Source organism: Octopus bimaculoides, chromosome 19, assembly GCF_046866305.1.
Source record: "Octopus bimaculoides isolate indiv1 chromosome 19, ASM4686630v1, whole genome shotgun sequence".
NCBI lineage: Eukaryota > Metazoa > Mollusca > Cephalopoda > Octopoda > Octopodidae > Octopus > Octopus bimaculoides.
Window position 1 is genome coordinate 39,048,809 of NC_142946.1, and position 21,464 is coordinate 39,070,272.

At 32.2% G+C, this 21,464-nt stretch overlaps 1 protein-coding gene across 1 annotated transcript in view; it reads left to right on the top strand.

Annotated features, from left to right (window-relative positions):
* Nucleotides 1–21,464, top strand: part of LOC106867248 (coiled-coil domain-containing protein 39) — a 798,380-nt gene that overhangs the window by 354,080 nt on the left and 422,836 nt on the right. The window contains exons 13-15 of the mRNA XM_089366422.1: nucleotides 3,522–3,638; nucleotides 11,096–11,235; nucleotides 14,136–14,211. Coding sequence (XP_089222548.1) covers nucleotides 3,522–3,638; nucleotides 11,096–11,235; nucleotides 14,136–14,211 — 333 coding nt within the window. The remainder of the gene's footprint in view (nucleotides 1–3,521; nucleotides 3,639–11,095; nucleotides 11,236–14,135; nucleotides 14,212–21,464) is intronic.

Sequence of the window (21,464 nt, forward strand, 5' to 3'; positions counted from 1 at the left end):
AAAATCTATTATTTAACAACGCCATCACTGTTAACGTTATTATTAGAAATACCACCACCATCATCATCATCAACATCATCATCACCGTCATCATTGTTGCTATTGTTCATGTTGTTGCTGTTTTCTGATTGAGTCTTAGTCATAGAGAGTGAGAAAGAGAGGAATATTTAATCGAGATGAGTAATAGAAGATGAGTAATAATGATGAGTAATAGAGAGATAGAGGGAAAAAAAATGTAAGTACAAGACTTTGCGTGTGTGTGTGTGTGCATGTGTATATATGTATATATAAATATATAGATATTGTGTGTGTAGGTAAAAGAGTGTATTGGGATCTTAGCCATGCGTGTGGCCTGAAAGCAACAGATAAGTTGTATGAACGTGGTCCAGAGGCTGTGATAGAAAATGAGAAATACAAGAAATTGTGTGACTTCCCTATAAAGACTGACCATACTATTGTGGCAGAAGACCAGACATGATTGTAGAGGACAAAATAAACAAAGAGTATAAGACCATAGATTTTGCAATTCCTTATAATAGCAGAGTCAAACTTATTTAACACACTCACTGGTAAAGTTTCCTCTCATTTACTTACTTATTTTTCTAAATAAATAAGTAAATGGGTGGAAACTTTACCAGTGGGTGTGTTAAATAATAAGGCACAAAAAGTGATTGACTCTTCCTAGACACAACAAAATAGGCTTCAACACACGAACTCACATAAAGAATCTTGCAAACCAAATCCCAAAACGAAATACATGTACATCATCATCATCATCATCATCATCATCGATTACCATCCACTTTCCATGCTAGCATGGGTTGGACGATTTGACTAAGGACTGGTGAAACCAGATGGCAACACCAGCCTCCAATCTGATTTGGCAGAGTTTCTACAGCTGGATGCCCTTCCTAATGCCAACCACTAAGAGAGTGTAGAGGATGCTTTTACGTGTCACCCGCACAAAGGCCAGTCAGGCGGTACTGGCAACATATATATATATATATATATATATATATATATATATATATATATATATACACACACATATGTATGTATGTATATATATATACTTATGTATGTATATAGATATCCTCATCACATATATGCGCACACTACATGTGTAATCATTTGTAATGAAGTCTCTCAGACATGTCTACAGGTAAAAAAAAGTAGTTTGCATGCCTAAACTTAATCATTCTTAATTGAATCAGACGTATATCCATGTATGTATTTGTCTATGTATAAATGTTAGACATCATTAACTTGGAACTACAAAGAAACAACCGAAAACAACAATATAAACAACAACAAAAAGTGTATCCCTAATTCACTCTCTTCTGCAGTTTACCATTTGATGTGGTTTTAAACTTTTAGAATAATTTATTTCCGTGTCAGTTTCCCTTCATTTTTTTACTTGCCAACTCATCATTGTAAATTGCAGCAGCAGCAGCAGCAGTAGCAGTAGTAGTAGTAGTAGTAATGGTGGTGTTGGCTCTAGTGGTAGCGATAGCAGTGGTGCTGCTAGTGGTGGGAATGATGTGGGAGGTGGTTGTACTAGTAGTGGTAGTAGTATTAGTAGTAGCAGCATCAGCAGTGCCAAGGTAGTGTTATTACTAATGATGATTGCTACATTCATTATTGAAGTTGTTGTTATTGCCTTACTCTTTTTTTTTTTTTTTTTTTTTTAGTTTTTTTGTCTTTTAAGTGTTTTTGGTTATGAATTTAGAATCATTTAAAGACCAATAATAGATACAATGAAGCGTTGGCTAACATATTAATGTCTATCCAAAGATATTGTTTGAAACCATAAATGTTGATTCACCTAATGAATATTCATCATCGTTGAGGTTTTCCTTGTTGTTGTTGTTGTTGTTATTGGTGGTGGTGGTGAGGTATTGGGCGTTCTCATTTTTGCTGCCTTTAGTTTTTAATTATTCATTTATTTATTTATTGTTTTAATATCTTTTTGTTATCTTATTTATTTTGTAGGTTTGTTTTCTTTTGTCCATTTTTTCTTTTTTATGTGTTATTGTTGATTTGTCTTCTCATGTTTCATTTTTTTAATCTCTTTCATTTACCTTTTTATTATTATTATTATTATTATTATTTTTAATTTGATATTGTCTTTTGGTTTTCTTAAAATTACTAAGCATAACCTCTCAAAAGACTTCAGAAAATCACTACCACCAACATCATCATCTTCATCAGCATCATTGTCACAATTTATGACACCACTAACAACAACAACTACATTGCATTATTATCATTATCATCATTATTTTGTTAAGTTCATTAAAAATCAGTATTAAAATTATTACCTATATATTCCATTCCGCCTTCTTTCCACATATATTATCATTATCTACATAATTATAATTTTGTCTAGCAGCATTATATTTTTATATGTTCTACCTATCTCTCTATTTACACATGCACATATAGATATACATAAACGATGATGGGGATAAATATATTATATATATACATATATTTAATATAAATAATATATATATGTGCATATATACATACATATATATACATACTTACATCTATATATATATACATGCATACATACACACACATATATATATATATATATATATATATATAAATCTTTGTGAAATATATTAGCAGTCTTAGCAAAGACATACACCTTCAAGTTATGACAAGACCTCTCAAATGAGCTTGGATGTAGCATTGAGGGAGATGAAGTATGACAGAGGGTCAGAAACAGGTGTCTGAATGAAAGAGGGATACCTTATTGTTTCTCCAGGTGGAAAGAGAGAGAGAGAGAGAGAGAGAGAGAGAGAGAGAGAGAGAGAGAGAGAGAGAGATATGCTGAGGATGTACCACCAAAGTACAAGGTGGAAATAAGAGAGAGAATAATGATAAAAGCAACAGAAATTATGTGTGGTTAGGCAAGTTCATGGGAATATGAATGGAGTGTGATGAATGGTTAGAGAAGGGGATTAGAGATGTGGATTAGAGATGGCATTAGAGATGGATGGTTAGAGATGGGGATTAAAAGGCATGGAGCACATGAGTGGGGTATTGTCAATGGTGAATGTCAGTTTGGAAGGAGTGAAGGAAATAGGCAGGGGGTCAAGGAAGAGTCGGAGGAGGTGGTCAGGGAGACAATGTAAAGTGAAAGTAGATGGTTAGGTTAGAAGTATAGGGCCAGGCAGTGAATTAAGAGCTACTATTTTGATTGCGCTTCAGATAATTATCCAAGATACACATACACATATGTGTGTATGTATATACCCGTATCTATATACCCGTATGTATATTTACATATATGTACACATTCATGCGAACAAATAGTTTAATGTTTATCTACACACATAAAAGGCACAGAGCAGAACACGACTATATACAGATGGAGGTGAGAGGGAGAACTATTGCTTATTACACACATATTTAAATAACATTTTTGATAAAAATTCAATAAAAATATCCTTTACAAGCTCAAAAGAAATTGCAGACTCTAAAATATTATGTCTTTTGTATTCCAACAGGAATTATTGGTAAAAGAGAATATGGAAAAAGCAGAAGTGAAACGACTCCAGAAGCTGTTATATGATGAAGCATTTAAAGTTCTTACACAGGAAGAAAGAAAACTTCAAATTGAAACGGTAATAGAATAATTATTTACTTCCTTTCCTTTGGAAATATTCCAAAGAGTAATATTTAGCTATTGCCATTCATTCAGTAGTCAAGTAAAAATGGTTGGTCTTTGTAATTGGTAATCGGAAGATATAGCATGATGATGTGATGTTGTGATAGCTGTATTCATCTATTATTCAGCAGGTGCATATAGTTTTGTAAGGGTATACATGTGTGCATGGTTTGAGTGAAAGTATATATATATATATATATATGTGTGTGTGCATGTGTATACATGTACATGCATACACACAGCCACATATGTATACATACATATATATATATATATATATATATATATATATATATATAGAGAGAGAGAGAGAGAGAGAGAGAGAGATACACATGTACATATATATGTATCGTTTAACATTTATGTATATACACATATATATATATATATATGTGTGTGTATGTAGGTATGTACTTATGTGTTTGTATATATATATATATATGTGTGTGTGTGTGTGTGTGTGTGTGTACATAGGTACGTATATATTACTTTTATTTTGTTGCTATTTTCAGTGTTGCTTCTCAGAGTTTACATGAATGTTCATCACCACAGATGAATTACTATTCTCTGTTGTACAATCAAAAAAAATTTACCCCAAATTTTTTTAAGAATTATGATGCTGCAAGGACATAGAGGATAGGATAGAACAAGCATTCTTGTTGCTGGTATATAATCACACAATGATATATTCTGCTGTACAGAATTGAATATAGACTGATTAAGTGTAAAGTTATGAAGTATAGCCCGATCTGGAATATTATTTATGAGCTGTAACTGAAAATTGAATAGTACGATTGTGCGATTGTTCTTGACGAATATTTAAGTATTGATTTAATGCAATCAGGTAGTGGTATGGTCTTACAGTGTTTTAGGTGATACTCGACAGAGTGATAGTATTTAGTGAAGATCTCTGATTTTGTTTGTGTTATCTGCTGATACATTAAGGTTTTTGAATATGAGGCTTGTTTCTTTACAGTAACTTCTTCTCCCACTCCTGTATGGTGTATATCTCTTAAGGCTATTTCAATTTATGCTGTAGTCAATAGCATGTTGCTTCAAACTCCAAACATAATATGGTCCCAATGTAAGACACTTCACTTGCTTACTTGCAATTAATACTCTGTGTTTAAATGAAAAAAAAAAAAACATTCCCTGGTGAATGTAAAATTACATAAAGAAATATTCAACCAGATAGAATTATATCTGTACGATGCTGTATATATATATATATATATATATATATATATATATATATATATATATATATATATATATATATATATATATATATAGTGTGTGTGTGAATGTGTGAGTTCATTTTCCTACCACACCACATGGTACCTTGAATAAGTGTCTGCTACAATAGCCCTGGGCCTACCTTAGCGTTGGGTAGATTCGATTGACAGAAACTGAAAGAAGCCACACACACACAAACTTATTTATATGTGTGCGTATGTGTGTATGCATGTATGAGTGTCTGGTTTTTTGCTTTGTTTCAACATCTTGTAAAAGTTATAATCGAATGTCACCCTTATGCAAGTGGTGCCCCTCATGAAAGCACATCCAGCCATAGGATATCTGCTTCAATGAATTTTGTCTGATCCATTGAAGCATGGCAAAATGGATGTCAAGCCAACCATGACATTTTGGCTAACAAGTCTTATCTTGTGTCTGCTGTAGTTTTGTCTGAATAAATTGTTTTATTCTTCCATCTCTTCCTATTATTAGCTGCTTGACCATGAAGTAAAGAATGAAATGGTGTCATAATTACATTATTCAGGCAATGTGTAAGAAACAGAGTTGTATTGGTATGACGAGGAATGCAGTACAATAAGTGATTATATATTTAGTGTAGTAATCAATAAAATGCTAATTGAAAATCATTGTCCAATAAAATAAAGACAACAATAGCTCAATGTCTAATCCTATTTTAATTCTTCAGAGTCTAATCTGATGAAGTTTCAGCCTTATTAAGTTTTCACCAGCCAAATATAAATTTCACCAAATTTCCAAATTTACGGCAAAGTAACCACAAAGTTGTTGTACGATATTACATAATGGTTGGTATAGAAATGATTAACAAAAGATAACTCCTCACTGATGCTATCAGCCTGGATAATTCAGTGGTTGAAATAATGTTAATGATTAATGCAGGGAGCTATAAATATTTGTCTAGAAATAATTATGTTGAGGGGAAAAAAAATTATAATTCGGTTTTTTGTATATTGTTTTAAGAAAATGATGTGCATACCCAAAGACAGGCACAAAGATCTGATGACGATACAGTCAGTTATACTTTACCTAACCTTGTGGCCATTATACTGCTCAAATATATCTGAGAATAATTACTACTGATGTGTGTGTGTGTGTGTGTATATGTATGTATATATATATATATATATATATATATATATATATATATATATATATATATATATATATAAGATAGATAGATAGATAGATAATCTTTGTTTTATGTTTGTTGTTCTTTTTTTTTTTTAATTTCAAGAAGTAATTAATGAGGTTTGTTAAAAGTTTCTCTACAAATTATAGGCTTCAAAGATAATGATTGGATATTTTAGCGAAGTATGTTGAAAATTTATATCACTTTGGAACATTTTTGTTTGTTCTTTAAAATTTTTGCAAGTTTCTTCGTAAAAAATAAAATTCAAAAACTTAAGAATTTACATCAGAAAAAATATTAGTTTGAAATTTTGCAATGAAAAACTTTTGGAAGTTTTGGGAAAGATTTTTAAATTGTCTAAAAAAAAGTTTATGATATTTCACATCCACCTCTTCCTCCTGGTCTAAAAAGAAATATTTTCAACTCAAAATAGTTTGACAACAGAAAACATTAATGTGCTTGTTTTTCATTTTATTTTTCATTTAATTTGCTTCAAGGTTTTATAGCAATATAAAAGTATATTAAATGGAAACTGTTTAGAAAGCCAATTCTGTAGTGGGAGAGAAACTGCGCAGAGTTTCTACACTGAATAAATATTGGTTTCAAATTCTGGCACAAAGCCAGCAATTTTGGGGAGGAATAAGTTGATTGCATCCACCCCAGTGTGCAAGTGGTAGTTATTTTATCAACCCTGAAAGTATGAAAAGCAAAATAAACCCTGGTAGAATTTGAACTCAGAATATAAAGATGGACAAATTGGTACAGTTCTGTATTTAAGGGACGAGCAATTATGTACATTATTTACATTTGACAGATAAATAATGTAAATAATGGACAAAATGGTGCTAAATATTTTGCCTGGCAAGCTAATGGTTCTGCTAGCTCACTGCCTTACACTGAATAAATATCGGAGACCCACTTGGTGGCTTAAGTTGCGAGATGTAGCAGCCACATCTTCTAAGAGAGAAAAACCAATCACAAACTAACATCTTGAAAAGAGTGCATCAGATAAGGTAGCCCTTGATAGACTAATCTTGTAAGAAAAAAAAAATAATAAAAGTTAGCCCAATTGTAGCACTATGTCTCATAGATCTTGGTTAGGAATAATGCTAGACAACAACAACAACATGAATAACATTCGCGGTCTGTTAGTCTACATCCATCACTCTGCTAAGTAGAAAAGGCAAACTTTGATTTAAAATACAAAATTTGACATAAAATGTATTCTATTTAAAAACAAAGATTCTTTGAAAGAATTAGAAAGTTATTTGAATTATCTTTATTTTTCTTTTCAGAAGTAAATGCTATATCAGACTCTTCTTAATTAGACTCTTTTTAATTGGCTAAATTATTGAGATTTGGGTTGTTCCTCAGTGAAAGCTTCTTAAGTAATCTTTTGATATTGTTTAGCTGGGAATATTACATTTGACATATTCTCTTTCATATTCTGCAAACTCAGTATAAATATATTCTACAATATCAATTGCTTTTTACATGACTTCCCTATAAGCAATGTCTCTCGTTAAGTGTAGCTGAGTCAGAGAGTTTAATAGTGGGCAGGTTAAAACTTGAATTCGAATTTCGGCACAATGCCAGCAATTTCAGGAAAGGAGATGAGTCAATTACATCGACCCCCCCCCCCCCAGCACTCAACTCTTACTGACTTTATTGACCCCTGCCAAGAGGATGAAAAGACAATGTTGAACTTGGCTGAATTTGAACTCAGTCCATAAAGACTGACCAAATGCCACCAAACCTTTTGACTTGCAAGCTAATGATTCTGCCAGCTTGGATAGGTTAAATATTGCGTGATATTCATGTTTGGGGTGAGGGGTGGTGGAATTCGAGTTAATAAATACTAAAACTATGATGTATGGTTATAAATCTATATTAATAATATTGATTTGATTCTTGATGACTGCCTGATTACGCTTTCGTTCTGCTAAACCTACACACACACACGCACACACACACATACATACATAAACATAAACATACACACACACATGCACATATCATAGGATGTATGTAAACATGTAAATACATATGTTTGTGTTTGTATGCTTATATATCCGTGTGTGTGTGTGTGTGTGTGTGTGTGTGTGTCTGGAGAGAGAGAGAGAGAGAGAGAGAGAGAGAGAGAGAGAGAGAGAGAGAACTAGCTAAATAGATGGATATTAACTGAAGATTTCTCTGTACTTTGTAAATTTTAAAAGAATTTGATGGAGACATTTCCAAGCATAAGCAAAAAAAATATCTTCCATTTCCCTGAAGAATTCTTGTTATTTTCCTTTTACTGGTAAAATTTGAAAAAAGATACGTGTATGTGTGTGTGTGTGTGTGTGTGTGTATGTGTGTGTGTATGTGTGTTTGTGTGTGTGTGTGTATGTTTGTGTGTGTGTGTGTGTGTGTGTGTGTGGATGTGTGTGTGTGTGTAAAAATAAAACTATTTCAGATTTTTTTTATTCATTCCTTTTTTGATTACAGTAGTGAATTTGTTTACAATTTTTTGTTTAAGCTATCAGTACTAAAGATGATTCGTTAATGAAGGTGTTGAATATTGGATTTCCATTTCCATCATAGAAGGAGGATTAAATCTGATTCCTGTGTGTGTGTGTGTGTGTGTGTGTGTGCGTGTGTGTGTGTGTGTGTGTGTGTGTGTGTATTGGTGTGTGTGTATTGGTGTTACTTTTTTGCATAAATATAGTAACAAATAGAACCAAATGGTGATATGTTGAAATAAGTGAGATGTCTTCCAAATTTGCTGTGAATGTATGTATACATGTAATCCTTCGTAATATGCAAAAGTTTGAAGAATTTTTTTCTTTTAAAACTGATTTGTCTCTGATAAGATTAGTAAACATGGAAGACATTTCATTAGACTTGTTTTTCGTTTAATGTATGTTTTGTAACTATTATTGCATTTTGAATTAGATTAACGAAAGCAGGAGGCTGAAGAACAAAATGAAATATTTCATTTTTAAGAAGACATTCTTGAAGTTCAAATGCAAGTTCCAAGGTTGTTGCCTCTCCACAGGCACTCAGTCTGTCACAACCAGGTCTGAGCAAATCCAATACCTACTACACGGCAGACTTGAAACATAGTCCACCCACCCACAACCACATACCATTTTAGATATGAAATGTAGATCTTCTTTCAAAAATGTTCTCATTAAAAGAAAAAAATTCATTCAGGTGTAGGTGTGGTTGTGTGGTTAAGAATCTTGCTTTACAACTATGTGGTTTCAGTTTCCATCCCACTGAAAGAAACCTTGGACGAGTATCTTTATATTTAGCCTTGTAAGTGAAGTTGGTTAGCAGAAACTGTGTCAAAGCCCATCATGTATTTCCACAGGGAAATATATCTAGAACATTCCATAGGGAAATTTATTCATTTATCAACAGCTTTGTAAACATACAGGCCTTCAAACTGCAACTAGTTTGGTAAGTGCCACAACAGGAAACTCAGATCTTGAGTCACTCTGTTGCTTCTGGTAGGTATTAATAAAGTATACATGCATACATATATATATATATATATATATATATATATATATATATTTATATATAGGAAAATGAAAAATAATAATAAGGCAGAATGCTAACCTGGAATCATATTTTAATAAAGATTTCTAACCGGCTTTCATTGCATGGCAAATTATCAAGAAGAGGGAGAATGAAAATGTTTTTTACAAAGAAGTAAAAAATGAAAAAAAATAATATATAAAAAAAAATAATATATAAAAAAAAAACAAAACATACCAATACATTATATTGTCTTTGAGTTTTTAAAATTCAATGGTAATTCATGTAGATAATGGTTGGAAAAATAAGGATGCATGAAAATTGAGAGTTGTATTAGGTTTAAAAAAAGGGAAAAGGGGCTAAAAGTTTGTGTTAAGCAGGAAGTGTGGTGTCAAAACAGGAAGTGTGTGTAAGGGGAGACAAATCTTTTTAGTTGGCGTTATAAACTCTTTTTCAACAGGAAGTTTGTCTGTTCCTAGAAACAGACATAAACTTTCTCTAGGAACAGACATAAACTTCCTGTTGAAAAAGAGTTCATAACTCCAACTAAAAAGATTTGTCTCCCCCTACACACACTTCCTGTTTTGACACCACACTTCCTGCTTAACACAAACTTTTAGTCCCTTTTCTCTTTTTTTAAACCTAACACAACTCTCAATTTTCATGCATCCTTATTTTTCCAACCATTATCTACATGAATTACCATTGAATTTTAAAAACTCAAAGACGATATAATGTATTGGTATGTTTATTTTTTTTTTAAATATTATTTTTTTTATATATTTTTTTTTCATTTTTTACTTCTTTGTAAAAAGCATTTTCATTCTCCCTCTTCTTGATAATTTGCCATGCAATGAAAGCCAGTTAGAAATCTTTATTAAAATATGCTTCCAGTTTAGCATTCTGCCTTATTATTATTTTTCATTTTCCTATTATTTCTCCACGTGCAGTTAACACAACCTCACTATTTACTGACTTATATATATATATATATATATATATATATATATATATATATATATATATATGCATATTTATATATTTGTATACAAACACACATAGAGGTACACTTGTGTGTGTGTGTGTGTGTTTGTATGTTTATACCCAATAACTAACAGTTAAAGCAAAGAAAGACTGACAAAATAACTACCAGACTTTAGAGAAAGAACAAAAAAAGTACTGGGGACAGATTGATCAATTCTGTACCCCAAGGCTACTCTAGCATAGTTGCTCCAGCATGACTGCAATGGAATGACAGAGACAAATAAAAGAATAAAGTATTCTGTTTATAAACATTCTATATTACTTCAAATATTTGTAATATCTAAACTGAAACATAAACATTATATAATAAATGCTATATTCTTTTTATAAATATTGTTAGCCAAAGTTTTTCACCTTTAATTTGTTTTTTCTTTTTCTTTCATTACACTCTTCTGTTTACTTTCAATTTATTTTCCCAAACCATTTTCAAAATGTTGCAGGTTAAAAAAGAGCGTAAACATGAAATAAAGATTCATAATGACATGCTGTTATCACAAATAAAAGTTGTGGAGACTGAGCGACAGACTATCAGTATGGAATTACATGAACGGCAGGCAAAACTTAAGAAACTGGGAGCCCGGTAGGTTGCCTTATTGCCTTGTATTTGTTGTTTGTCTGTTTTTTGTTCTTTTTAATTTCTATTTGAAAACACAAATCTGAATGGAGAATTTTTTTATTTAAAATGTTTTATTGAATTCGTGATTGATGAGAAATTTTTGAGTAATATTTGAAACTTGTGTCATTTCTCTTGTTGTTGCTTGTTTGTTGGTTGTTTTTGTTGCTTAATGCAATGGTAGTCCTTTGATGCTGATGCTGATGATGATGATGATGAGGTGCAAGAGAAGGAGAATATATGAATGAATATATATTTATTGTAGAAATATGACAAAGTGTGTGCGTGTGTACATACACACACACACACATGTATGTTCTTTTACCCAAAGCCAGGGATATTTCAGCACACTATATATATATATATATATATATATACATATATATATATAATCTGTGGCCTTTGCCAGGGGTATAGCCAGCCCACTAATGTGTACCTTTCCTTCATTGGACACTAAACTTGGCTTGTGAAGACCTGTTGGGGCAAGTGAAATTGATATCATAATCGAACAAAATTCGATGACTGGAACCTGTGTCAGTGGAGCACTAACAGCACCAGCTGAGCGTGATCATTGCCAGAGCAGCTGTCTGGCTTCCATGCCGGTGGCGTGTAAATAGCACCATTTGAGCATGATCGTTACCAGTGTCGCCTTACTGGCACTTGTGCCAGAGGCACGTGAGAAAGCATTTGAGCGAGGTCGTTGTCATTGCTGCTGGACTGGCTCCTGTGCAGGTGGCACGTAAAAAACACTATTTTGAGCATGGCCGTTGCCAGTACCACCTGAAAATACAGGAGGGTCAGTTAATTATAATTTCATTCAACACATTTCCCTCTCGGATTCACACACTTATTGCAGTAGTCCTTCAGTTTTCCTAAGCCCTGTAAAAGCACTTTCGAGGTTGGGCTTCCAGGCAGGCCTTTCATGACACCCTTAAAGCAAGGAACTTTTCAACACCCCCTTGTAAATGTTTGAGTGTGTGTGTGAGTGTATGTATATATATGTGTGCATATGTGTGTATATATATATATATATATATATATATATATATATATATATATATATATATATATATACATATATATATACATACATATATGTGCATCTGTTTGTATCGATGTTTTTGTGAGTTCATTCAAATTTCTGTTGTCTTCACATGAGATGTCTGACTACAACCAACACTTCAAACAGTGTCTGTTGCTCGTGGCAGCCATAGAAACCACACCAAGGCTTCTTGACATGTCTTGACATTTCCCTCACGCTTTTCAAATCAAAGTGCTGTCTCGAACGATGCCATTTGTTTACAGTTAACTAAATAATTATGGCCAGGAAGTTCATAGAATTGCTTGGAAACAGGCAAATGTTGGTGCAAGTAAGAACACACAACGATAGAAAATCTGCCTCAGTGGATTCTTTCTGACCAATGCCAGCATGGGAAAGTGGACATCAAAACTATCATGACAATGATAGCACTATGAGGATCTTTAATTCTTGATAGCTATCAAAAGTGTTTGATTGGAATGTTCCAGTTTCTTTGACATAAATTTCATGAGATATATCTAAATTAAAGCATTTCATCAGAATTTCATGTGGTGGTTTAAACACCAGCTTAGCAATGGCAATTATTTTACTAAATTCTGTGTTACATGTAAGAGACTAAGAAGATATCATATTCAAGATTAATCAAAACAAAGCGTATTTCAGCAGAAATTTATTAACAAAATACAGGATGTTCAAAAAGTCTCTTCACAGTGAATTTTTTTCATCGACAATGGTGCTAATTCTAGCCTTTTTTTGGTGAACGGATTATTTCGAAGGGACTTTGCCTACCAAGATCACCTGATTTAACACCACTAGACATTTTTTCTGGGAAGCAAGTAAAAGATCAGTGTACAAGAATCACCTGAAAACCATTACTTACTGTGGAGAGACTCTTTGAACAACCTATAGCTAAAAAGATAACATATCATTCAAGATTTAGCTGCTATTTCTACCAAATTTAGCAACTGGTTAGGTGTTCTTTCATTGACTCATGTACATGATGCTAGAAAAAGCATACAAAAGAACAAAATGAAAACAACAGACTGAAGCAAAAAAAAAAATGTTCTTGTGATATCTTTTTCAAAATTTTGTGTGAAATAACAAGAAGATCAACACACAATTTCTTTTCAACTCTATTATCAGAAGAATTTTAAATTTACATTTTTAAACCATTTTCTTTTATTGTTTAATTGTTTATGCTTCATTATTAATGTATATACATATGTGTGTGTGTGTTCACATACATGTGTTTCTCTATATGTGTGTCTAATCTATCTATCTGTATATCTGTCTCTCTCTCTATATATACATCATCATCATCCTTATCGTTTAATGTCCACTTTCCAGGCTGGCATGGGTTGGATGGTTTGACTGAGGACTGGCAAGCCAGAAGGCTGCACCAGGCTCCAATCTGTTCGGGCAAAGTTTGTACAGCTGGATGCCCTTCCTAACACCAACCACTCCGAGAGTGTAGTGGGTGCTTTTTATGTGCCACCGGCACAAGGACCAGTCAGGCAGTTCTGGCAATGACCATGCTCAAAAGGTGTTTTTACATGCTACCTGCATGGGAGCCAGTCTGGTGGCACTGGCAATGACCATGCTCAAATGTTGTTTTTCTCATGCCACTGGCACATATGCCAGTAAGGCAACGCTGGCAACAATCACGCTTGAATGGTGCTAGTGACATGCACACAATACACACGCATGTGCACACACATATACACACATATACACACATATACACACATATAGATAAATGTTGGTGAGTTTATGTCATTATATACTGCATGTATGTATGTGTAATGGACCATTTTTTGGTCTTTCCCAGGCATGAAATCTTAACTTCAGCAATGGCACCGTCTGATGGGGAAGAAGAAAAATCTCAAGCTTACTATGTCATCAAGGTAGGATTCATTTTTGTGTCAATGATTTACAAGATTGAACTCTGTGTGTATATCTACACTTGTTCATGGATACATTTATGTACATGCATGTATATATATATATATATATATATATATATATATATATATATATATGTATATATATATATATATATATGTATATATATTTGTATATATGTGCGTATGTATGCACACAAACTTACATGCGTGCATGGATATATACACATATATACATTATTGAATTGTATGTGGATATATACTTATTCATGTATACATATTTGATTGTGTGTATATATATATATATATATATATATATATATATGTATATATATATATATATATATATGTATATATATTTGTATATATGTGCGTATGTATGCACACAAACTTACATGCGTGCATGGATATATACACATATATACATTATTGAATTGTATGTGGATATATACTTATTCATGTATACATATTTGATTGTGTGTATATATATATATATATATATATATATATATATGTATATATATATATATATATATATATATATATATATGTATATATGTGCGTATGTATGCACACAAACTTACATGCGTGCATGGATATATACACATATATACATTATTGAATTGTATGTGGATATATACTTATTCATGTATACATATTTGATTGTGTATATATATATATTATATATATATATATATATATATATATATATATATACATATATATATATATATATATATATATATATATATATATACACACACATACATATAGACACACAAAAATATATATGTGTTTGCATTTATAAAGTTTGTGTCTATTCATACATATATACATATATATATATAAATATATATATATATATATATACATATATATATATATATATATATAAGTATATAAATATCTATATACATATGAATGCTCAATTAAATATGCACATAAATATGCATATACGTGCAAACATGTATATATATATATGCAACACTGAATGTATGCAGGTGCATGAGTTGTAGATTGTTGGCAAGTTACTTCATCAGAAACCTTGCTATGAAACACCTACGACGATGTGATGGAAAATTCATGTCAGTCTTTTAAATCACTCACCGTAACATTCCATAGGCTTTTCACTTGTTGTTCCATTCAATGATATCATTGTATACTATGAAGGGTTTAAAACATTGTCATGCATTAACAACTGCTCACTTACAAAATAACACAGCAGTTGTTGTTGTTTTTCTCTTTTAGTTCCTACTGGACAGAGATCCCTACTTTTTCTCATCTCTAGAATAATACGAGTTATGCCAAGAGGGTACTAGTTCCCACCCGCACACATCACCACTACTATCCACACATGCAAACACAAATATATATAAGGATGTGTGTGTGTGTGTATATATGCATATATCCCACATGTATGTATATGCATATATAATATATATATATATATATATATATATATATACATGTATCCCATATGTATATATATATATATATATATATATATATATAGTTTTAGGGAAAATAACCAATTTAATTTTAATTTTTTATAAATTGATTTTAATTGAATTTTTTACCTGTAATTTTGGATTTTGTCCCTAATATTATAATATATATATATATATATATATGTATATATATATATATATTTATATATATATATATATATATATATATGTATATATATATATATATATATTATATATATATATATATATATATATATATATATATGAAGGTTTGGAGGTGATGTACAGGGTTTATATATTAGAAAAAATGATAAGGTATATATACATCATCATCATCTGTACACCTGGTTTTCTGTGTTGGTCATATCCTTTCCAAACCAGCATCTAGCCATTAGGTGTGTCTTTTTCTTATTCAAATTTGCTCATGCTCTGAACTTTTGGCTCTATAATCGCTCTGGCCCCTAAAAGTTCACTTTCCTTCAAGGGAGGAAGTATCTATATGATGTGAGGTCTCTTTTTTGCAATGTGTCCCATTTTCTTCAGTACTGTCCAAATCATTGGAACTTAAGTTTCCATATTTTCACAGCCTCTGCCACCCAAGATTTCAGACTGCGGAAGTTGTTTAATGGTTAAATTTCAGTGTGTAGAATGCTGAATATTAACAATGGTTTCAAATCTTGACACAGGGCCAGCAATTTTATGGAATGGATTAGTGGATTACATACACTTCAGTACTTGATTAGGATTAGTTGTATTAATCCCAAATAGGATAAAAGAAAAAGTTGACTTCAATGGCATTTGAACTGAGAATGTAAAGAACAGAATAAAATGCCATCAAACATTTCGTTCAACACAATAATGGTGCCTGCCAGTTCTACACCTTAATAGTTCCTTTTAATATAGGCACAATGTCTGAAAGTTTTTGGTGGAATGGTGCTAGTTGATTGCATGCACCCTCGTGTTATCAACCCCAAAAGGATGAAAAGTAAAGTCGACCTTGGCAGCATTTGAACTCAGAACGTAAAGACATGAAATTTCACTATGCTAACGATCCTACCAGCATACAACTTTTAATAATGATGAGGATGAATATGATGATATTGATGATGGTGGTGGTTGTGATGATGATGATGGTGGAGGTTGTGATGATGATGATGGTGGTGGTGGTGGTGGTGATGATGATGGAGATGGAGAAGAGGAAGAGAGATGCTACATTATTTTGTCAATGATCAGATTGTAAGTGCATGATGATGTAAACAATTCATCATTGTATACAATGCTGTTACTACATGGAGCAAGTTCCAACTCTTTATATTCTGAGTTCAGATCCTGCCAAGGGCAACTTTGTCTCTCAATCTCTCTCATAGTCATGTACCTACCCCCCCCCCCCTACTCACCCACAAAATCGATGGCATTGTACCAAAATCAGAAACCAGTATTATTATATGGATACGACAAGAGAATACTAGGAGGTGCAAGAAATCCAATTGTGAACTAAAGAGTGAAGCAAACTGGAGTAATGTAGAATAAAAGGAATCTTCTTTTTTGATTCCCGAAAGAATAAACTTCATTCCATAGGTTAGAACTACTAAACTGTGATTAGGTTGCTTCACACCCTGCCATTTAAGTGATTTGTTTCAGGTTTAAAGAAATACTTAGTAGAGAAGGAACTGTGTGATATTGCCACCATCAAGGAAACTGTATAATACAAGGGAATCTCAAAGACCTAGACTCTGGCAATAGGTTTTGCTGTTAATTGTAAACATGGCTTTTTATCTGAGAGGCATTTCCTTTATCACTGTGTGTGTCATAAGACTTTGGCAGTTAGATATTGTTATATGTATGTGTACAGTTGTGTGTATGTATGTACTTATATATATATTTAAGTACACATATTTGAGTGTGTGTATATATATATTATATATATATATATATATATGTATGTATATATCAACACACCTACCCCACACTCCACCTATACACACATACATACATACATAGACGCATGAAGAACAACTTCAAAGTGAAAAATGAAGAGTTTGTCAATCTAAAGATAAATATTCTTATTTAAAAATCTCGACGCAATTTACTTCTGATAATTTCCTTTGGTACCCGTTTCTCTCATCGATGTAGCATGGTTACATGTTGCTGTTGAAAGGCAGGAAATTTTCCATCTTGAGTTTGACATTAGTTTGGGCTTCCTCCAGCAACTTTAATCTTGTTGAAATCTCAAGTCGAATCCACTATTTGATTATTACATCTCAAAGCCTCCTCCCTCCGACTGCAATAAAGAAAACCATGCATGGCATTCGTGCAATCTAATAGAATCTTACAGTTTTGACTTCTCAAAATTACAACCATTGTTGAATAAGTGAATTCTCTCTTTGACTCACTACCTCCCCCCCCCCTCTCTCTCCTTTTCACTCACTTTATTTCACTCTCTCTCTCTCTTTCTTTTCACTCACTCTCTTTTACTTATTCCTACTCATTTGCTCTCTCTTTTTGCATTTTCCTATTCCACTGGCATCTCTACAAATGTGTTCAAACTAAATCTTGTCAATTCTATCTCGATATCACTCTTGTTGAAAGAGCAACCTTCAGAGATCAGTTTCTCTCTTCCTTTTTCTTCTTCTCTACTCAGTTATTCCTCTCTCTCTCTCTTGATATGTGTGTGTGTGTGTGTGTGTGTGTGTGTGTGTATGTATGTATGTGTATATATGTGTGTGTTTGTCTGTCTGTTTGTATACGGATACATATATGTATATATGTGTGTGTGTGTGTGTGTGTGTGTGTGTGTGTGTGTGTGTGTGTGTGTGTGTGTGTGTGTGTGTGTAACAATTAGAAAATGGAGGATAATATGCTTGAACCCAACTACTTGCAGACTGTGTATCCCGTTGAATTCATTTAATTTAATTTATAGCAAAAGTGACAAAAAAGGGAAGAAAAGAAAAAGAAAGAAAGAACCAAAGCACAGGTGTCCATGCAGACTATGTTATTTTGCCAACATGGTTTACATATAGAGGTACAAAGTACATAAGGAATTAGAGGATGAACAGAAGTTTAATCTTACAACTGTTTCGGCCTAGTTTTAGCAAGCCCCATTCTATCCGAATATTCCTTTCCGGAGGGTGATTATCGGATGACATTTTGAAATGGGGTAACATGCCCGAACCTCTAGGCCTCTTCAGAGATTCACAAAAGGTTACATACAAATGCAAGGAAGAGGTAAAAACAGAGGTGTGGTAGAGACCAGAAGAAAAACAACAGCAAAAATAAGATAGAAATAATGGGGGAGGGTTAATTACTACCGTTAACTTCCTCCTTCAATTGGGCAACTATTGTTTTAAAACTGCCCTACGCTAAGGTTGGATAGCCACTGGCCAGTCAAGATGCTAGCCTGCCTGCGCCCCCCCCCCCCATACACACGCGAACGAGCTATGTATATCCCCCCCCCGGTACTCATGCTCATGCCTGCGTGTATGTATATACATATGTATGCCAGCAGCCACACATCTCTTAATTCTACAGCCACAACAGTAACAATGAGGATAATACATTCTCATCTAATACATATCCAGATATACATCCTTATACACACATTATGTCCCCTCACATATACCCATACTTATTCATACATACACAACTGTGTGGCCAACTATCAATTACATCCGTACTATCCCTTAGTGGGTTGAACCCCAACCCCTAACTCTCTCACGTTATATATATATATAAATATATATATATATATATATATGTGTGTGTGTGTGTGTATGTATATATATTATTTAAGTATGTATGTGTGTATGTAGATATATATTTAAGTATGTATGTGTTGTATGTATATATATATTTATGTATGTATGTGTGTATGTATATATATTTATGTATGTATATATATATATATATATATATATAATATATATATATATATATATATATGTATATTTATTTATGTATGTATGTATGTATATATATATATATATATATATATTTGTGTATATTTATGTATGTATGTATATATATGCATGTATGTATGTGTGCATGTATATATATATTTTTATTTGTATGTATATTAAAATTCAAAAATTCTCAAAGCACATATAACATAAAGCTATAAAGAATATCATATAAATGTTAGGACTGAAAATCCCTTTTTGTCAGAAAAAGTTGAAGGCTGCTTGTATTTATATCTATTTATATCTTTGTTCTATTTTCATAATTCTTCTGTTAAAACTCAAAGCCACTGGAACTCAAAGTGACATAAATACATGTATAAGCATTTTTCTTTGCCATCAAATTTATTAATATACCGGATGAAATGGTAGAATTTCTGTACAAACATTTCAATTAATAGTTATTACCAAATATTTGCTTCATCTAGGAAAATTTTCCAAGTTTTCTCAGGAATAAAAAATATATATATATATATGACAATGTTGTTTCATGTAATGAAAAAAATCACTTTAACTGGGTTTGAACTCCTGACCTATCAAACAGTTAATAATCATAGAGGTTATGCTGTTAGTTACATGAAAATGATTCCATTTTTTTTTTTCTTTTTAAGTTAATATCATAAAAGTGTGATTAAAACAACAATTTTTTTTTTGAAAATGCTAAAAATTTACTAATTGAAATGTCTCTCTTTAATAACACATGCATTTTGTTGTTGGAAAACTTTGGTTTCATTTTAATTATAAAAATGGTAAAGATTATGAAGCCTGATTGAATATTTTACAGGTTAATTAAGCATTATCTTTGCAGAAAATTCCAGTTTTGCCTTGAAGATTTCTCTGCTAATGTGATAATTAACTTAAACTGTTAAATGATAATTAATTCAGCTTTCTGTAATCTCTTTTTTAAGAAGTGGGGTGTGTTTCAGCGATATCATCTCACAATGATTTACCTGCAAGCTACTGTGTATGGGGGGATAAAACAATTATCATTATCAAATGCAAAATTGTAATTCATATCAGTTTAAATATATTTTATAGATTAGAAGAGCTTATTCTATTTTATCTTTTTAATTCATGAGACATATCTAAGACTTCAAATTTGAATTTTCACATTTCTTTTCCTTTTCTCAAATAGAAAAACTCCTTTAATTAATAGCATCACACTTTTTTCTTGTTTTGTAGTGGTGGATTAATTTAAATTGTGGATTTTAAAACTCTGCATTCAGAAGACTTAAGCATTAAATTAAATGTGAATACACACACACACACACATGTGTGAGTGTGTGTGTGTGTATATATATATATATATATATATATATAACCCTTCCCTCTGTTAGGAGGGGCACAAACACTTGCACACACATGACTGGAGCTTTCACCTACCAAATTCAATCACAAGGCTTTGGTCAGCCCAAGGCTATAACAGAAAACACTTGCTCAAGGTGCCACACAGTGTGACTGGACCATGTGGTTGAGAAACAAACTGTTACCATGACAGTTATGTCTGTGGACTATGCATACCCATACACACAAACATACATGCATGCCATACACATATATGAATGCATTAACTATATAAATGCTATAAAGGCATCATATATACATACATAGTTAAACATTTATAAATGTCTTTACATTCTGAGTGCAAATTCTGCTGAGGTTGACTTTGCCTTTCATCATTTCGGGGTCAATAAATTAGGTACCAGTGCATACTAGGTCGATCTAATCAACTAGCCCCCTCCCCAAAAATTTCGGGTCTTGTGCCTGGAGTAGAAAAGAATTATATATCATCATCATTTGACATCCACTTCTCAAGCTTGCTTGGTTCAGAAGG